Raw genomic sequence first — 5,472 nt, 5'->3', positions numbered from 1 at the left:
TGTTAATTCTTCTTTATCCCAAAGAACCATGTTGTATTTTTAAAATTTTTAAAATTATTTAATTATATTTAGACTAAATTAACTGAAGTAGAAATATAAAACAAACAGCGCCTAAGTAGTAGTATAAAATTATGCATATTGTTTAAATGAAAATATTTTAAATGAGTGACACGATTAAAAAATATGAGATTTTTAATACAATAAATAAATAAGTTTCATTTATTTGGGTCTACATTTGAACTGATGCACATTGAACCGAACTAAATTGGGGTCTCAAGTTGTAAAATTGATTTTGATCTTAATAAAATTAAAAAAAATAAAATAGTAGTATTGTGTCGATTTGACAAATTATAAAATACCAAATATATGTGATTTTTGATCAGTTTACATCATAACTGATAATATACATTATACAATGACCCGAAGTCACGAACCGTCTAACCCCATATAATTTGTTGTTGTAGATTTAGGAGTTGGTGATTTATAACAACGGATCCAGCTAACATACCCCTAGGGTTACGAGCCGTAGGATTTGATGGGTTTACGGGTGAGTTATGAGTTACGCTTACGCGAGGCTTTTACGGAAAAGAAGCTGAGGTGGCAAAAAAGCTTAATGGCAATCTCGTGGGGTCCAGCTCATCTAATCACAAGTCTCTTACAGACTACAATATCCACTTGGCCACCCGTCTTTGTCTCTCCCTGTTTTTGTTTTTTTTTAAACAAAAAAAAAATCGCATTTTTTTAGAGGTCATGGATATTTTCTTTAATTTTTGCTTTAATTAGGTCCACTCGCAGCTGCATATAGAGAAATGAATTCCACATTTCTGACGACAATAATAACTATGTAAAATTTTGACTTTGGGACAAAAACAATTCATCGGTTCATAGCACCAAATGTGGCAATAAGTGGTTCTCCCACTAATGACAGTACGCATATACAATCCGATAATGCAATTCATTTTTGCTTGCATTAAAATATACCTTAAAATAAACTTAAATTCCTTTTTTCAGTTATCAATAATGTTAGAGACAATAAATATAAAAAATAAAATTTATTTATAATTATCAATAATTATTAAATTTATCCATGATATAAAACATTATTAACTATTTTGTTGTGAAAGTTATATAAATTAAGATTTTAAAATTACACTTCAATTATTATTATTATTATTATTATTTGGTTGTTCAAAAAAGTAATCTTAAAATTCAAATACACTTCAATTATTATTATTTTTTTATTTGGTTGTTCAAAAAAGTAGAGAGGTAGGTAAATCCAAATTAATTTTTAAATTCTAAACCTTACTCAACATTTAAATTCAAGTGGTTAGTAAAATAAAAATACATGGAAATTACTCGTTCAATTTTCTAAGGCTACTCTTTAAATATTTGGATTAATAAATTTCAATAGTTAACTAAATGCATATGTTTAAAAAGACTTAATAATTTACTGTAAATTTAAATGTAAATTGAACTTCCATGAAAAAAAAAAGAGAGAATGTAATCTAAACTATGATTTTGTGTTTTGCGAGCTCAACAAATAAAATCAAGTATTGATTTTCCTATTTTATTTATCAATATATAATGTAAATTATGTATGAAAATCAAGAGAAAATAACTTACTTTTAACATTTGTTTTTTACCGTGAAATTGCAATTTACCTCCAAGGGTGTGGTCGGGTTATGGTAACAGCATGAAGTTTATAGCAGTTGAGCGTCCACGTTCGAACCTTGAGGAAAATAAGAAAAAAAATAAAAATTATTTGGGTTTAGTCCACCCTTTACTTAAAGATTTTTTTTTTAATGATTTTTTTCAAAAAGAATAGGTGAAATCATTGAATTAATTTGAGAACCATACATTATTCAAGTACAACGAAAGTTTAGTACTCGCGCGAGTAGGAAACAAAGGGCAGATGAAATATATATTTTCAGAGTAAAAGGGAAGGCCCCCAACAAACCATGTTCTTTTATCTATCCCATCATCCCATTCCCATTTTCAATTTTTTTTTGGAACGGAAAATTAAAACCAACCCCCTTCCCAAGAATTCCCCGGGGTCAGGGCCCCCCGTTGATTTTGACCCAGGAGATTCCAAGTTTTTTCTGGAATTTCCCAGGGAACCCTTTTTGGATTTAAATAATTTTTTAAATTCGGGGGGGGCAGTGCCCCCCCCCCCCCCCCCCCACAAACTCCGTTACACTCTTTTTAACACCCAATTAATTTCGTCCTCCTTGTTTCTTCAATTCTCATTCTCATGCCTTGTTGATTCTTTTTTTCTTTTTGTTTCATTGCTTCCGTCCAATAAACTCCACTTGTACAACAAAGTTAGTCGAATCTGTTCTAAGTTTTTAGCTCCGGCGCAGCAAACAAAATTAAAGTGAAAGAAAGACAAATTCGGCTTTCAATTTGTTTCCTGTTTTTGTCAGATTTTTCTTTTTGCTGGTGAGTTTCTGGTCCGCTTACTAGATTTTACTTAGTTTTTTTTCAGCTCAAGAGATATTTCAAGAAACACAGCGCAACCACAGATTAGCTGTCTATACTGTTTATGATTTTTCTGTTATATTATTCTTAGTTTTTACTCATAAATAAGAGTTTGTTCTTGTTTTAAATTTAAGATCTTTATTGAGATTAGCCAATGAAAATGAAGAAGAAATGATTATAATTAATGCTATTATATATTTCAAGTAAGTTACTTTTATAGAGTTAATAATTATTGCTTTTCATATTTATATTCATTATTGTACCGGAACTATGTTATTTATACTGTTGAAATTTTGTTCTGATACATTTTTATTGAAGAGAGATATGGTCCATTTAGGTTAGATTAGTGTTGCTGCTGATGGAATTAGAAATTAAAAGCAGTTATTTATTTATTTTTGTTTGCGGTTAAAATTAATTTATGAGGAAATTTGTGATCTGATTTGAAGGTGGCGATGTCAAATAGCTTGTATTCATTTGAGAATGACTCCTTGCCCAAGGTTCGAACTTTTTTCCCCCAAAATTTTATCACTATCTGTTAAGTTTTTCTAAGATAATTAATGTAATAGCAAGGAAAATTTTTTAGCAAGGAAATTTTTTATTGATTCAATCTTTTTAAACAGGTGAGAAAACCTTACACTATTACGAAACAAAGAGAAAAATGGACTGAAGAAGAGCATCAGAGGTTCCTTGATGCTTTAAAGATGTATGGTCGAGGATGGCGGCAGATAGAAGGTAAGCTGAATGTGGATGAATGAATTCTTGAATCATGTTGACAGTATGTAGTCGAATCAGATGAAGTTACTATTACTTCTATGCAGAACATGTAGGCACCAAAACTGCTGTTCAAATCCGAAGCCATGCTCAAAAGTTTTTCTCTAAGGTCGAATGCTCTAAATCAAGTCATTAATTTTGTGTTTTGTTTAGATCAGTTTACAGACTCTTATAGTACAAATGTTCTTAGCGGGGTTTATCGTAGTTGCTTATTATCTTGCATCAACAGATTTTCTCTTATTGATGTTAGGTGGTCCGAGAGTCAAATGGTAGCTCTGAGAGCTCCATCATGCCAATTGAGATTCCTCCGCCACGGCCTAAGAGGAAACCTGTACATCCATATCCCCGCAAATCCGTTGATTCACTCAAAGCAACATCTGTCTCAAATCAACAAGAAAATTTTACATCCTCAAATGCATTGGTTTCAGATAAGGATAGGCAATCACCAACCTCAGTTCTATCTTCATTTAATTCCGATACATTGGGCTGTGCAGCCTCAGATCAACAAAATGGATGTTCATCACCAACTTCCTGTACCACTGAGATGCATTCTGTCAACTTATTACCTATTGAAAAAGAGAACGAATATGTTACATCCATCTCATTTCCCAAAGAAGAGAAAATTTCTACATTACCTGCCCATTTATCAGCCAGTTCAAATGTTGAGGAATTAGCGTCCGTGGTAAGACTATCTCTTCTTGTAACCTTAGTTTATTTCATCTATTACTCTATATTTCATTATGGTTCAGACTTTGACTCTCTATATTGTTGATGTTGTTATTGACAAAATTGAATCTCAGTCCAAGGACTCTGTATATCCTAAAGGAGATGCAGCAGCGGCACCAAGTTGCACAAGCATTAAACTTTTTGGAAGGACAGTTTTGGTGTCAGATTCTTGGAAACCATATTCACTGGGTGCTGATAGTTACAAGTCACCAATATCAAAGAGTAGTCAAGAGAATCTTGATGTTGATAAAGAAAATTTTGTCCAGTCAGCCCCATCAAAGCATTTGGATACACATTTATTACTTGGGATGGTTTCTAGCAATTGTAATCCATCCTCACATATAGGTCCTGTTTTTCAAAATATGGAGCTTCAAAAAAAGAGGACCAATGTTGCAGAAGCAAGCCACAATATTTACCTGCTTTGGGATTCTTTGTATCGAGGTGCACCATATTTTCACCTTATGCCAATTGGTGAGAACCAAGCTGCAACACCTCTAGAGTTTAGTGTGAAAGACAAGGAAATTCTGAATGAAAGGTCTTGTTCTGGTTCAAGTGCTGGTTCTGTCAGTGAATTGGAAAATTGGGAGAAAAGTTCTGATGTGGCTGTTGATTCTCAATGTCCACAAGTTTGTCCTTTGTCACAAGCCAGCCCCAGCAATTGTATGAGAGGGTTTGTGCCATACAAAAGATGTTTAGCAGAGAGTGAAATAAGATCATCTGTAATTGTGTCAGAAGAGCGGGAGAGGCAAAGAGCTCGTGTATGCTCATAGCACCTTACGACTCCCCTAATTGACTGGTAAGACAACCAAGCTGATTTAGGTAGCACAAAACAGTCAATGATGCTTCAGGGGATGATACTGATTATGCAAATTCTAGCTAATAATTATGATTGGGATTGGATTATATTGTCAAGTTCAATTCCATGCTCCCTTTAATCTGCCCCATATATCACAACAAACAGAGTGGTAGTGGAAAAGTTGAGGAGCTAACTAGGGGATAATTTATGCAGTACATTTGTGTATAGCTCCATAATTTGAGTGACAGGAAATGATAGAGCGGAAGTCGTACGGTCGCTTCTTCAGGCTTCATTCAGCATTTTAGACCCTTATATGATTTTTCCATTTGGCCGTCGATGTTGTTTCACAGTTATAGCTTACTTCAACTGTTGTATGTCTGTTTTGCGACTTACTTTAGTGTCAGATTTAGGGTGCATTTGGAATTGCATTTGGAATTAAAGTTGCGAAGTTGTAGTTTAAAAGTTATAATATTAAAGTATTTAGTAAACACTAACTGTTGTAATTTGTAAGTTATGTTAATATAATTTTTTATTTATATAGTGAAAAATTTATTATATTTTTAATAATTTTATTAAAATTATTATTTAAAATTTATATTTATTATATATTACTAAATTTTGTCATAATTACATTTGTTTTTTCACAACAGCCGTCTATAACACTTTAATTTCAAACGCAACAGGTGGCTATGGCGACTTCA

The 5,472-nt window shown here is 32.6% G+C and overlaps 1 protein-coding gene across 2 annotated transcripts; it reads left to right on the top strand.

The window, feature by feature from the left end:
* The first annotated feature begins 2,233 nt into the window (after positions 1-2,233).
* Positions 2,234-5,063, top strand: LOC18050298 (protein REVEILLE 7). 2 transcript variants are annotated; one of them, XM_006441287.2, is made up of 6 exons: positions 2,234-2,439; positions 2,925-2,975; positions 3,099-3,210; positions 3,297-3,358; positions 3,500-3,931; positions 4,050-5,063. In XM_006441287.2, exons 2-6 carry the CDS (start codon positions 2,931-2,933, stop codon positions 4,743-4,745), a joined length of 1,347 nt encoding a protein of 448 aa, XP_006441350.1. In that variant the 5' UTR covers positions 2,234-2,439; positions 2,925-2,930; the 3' UTR covers positions 4,746-5,063. The 2 variants fall into 2 exon arrangements, with proteins under 2 accessions (XP_006441350.1, XP_024044951.1); XM_024189183.1 differs by lacking the exons at positions 2,234-2,439; positions 2,925-2,975 and having other exon boundaries at positions 3,187-3,210; positions 3,479-3,931.
* The last annotated feature ends 409 nt before the right edge of the window (positions 5,064-5,472 follow it).

Source organism: Citrus clementina, unplaced genomic scaffold, assembly GCF_000493195.1.
Source record: "Citrus clementina cultivar Clemenules unplaced genomic scaffold, Citrus_clementina_v1.0 scaffold_3, whole genome shotgun sequence".
Lineage (NCBI taxonomy): Eukaryota > Viridiplantae > Streptophyta > Magnoliopsida > Sapindales > Rutaceae > Citrus > Citrus x clementina.
This window is presented reverse-complemented; position numbering and strand designations above follow the sequence as displayed.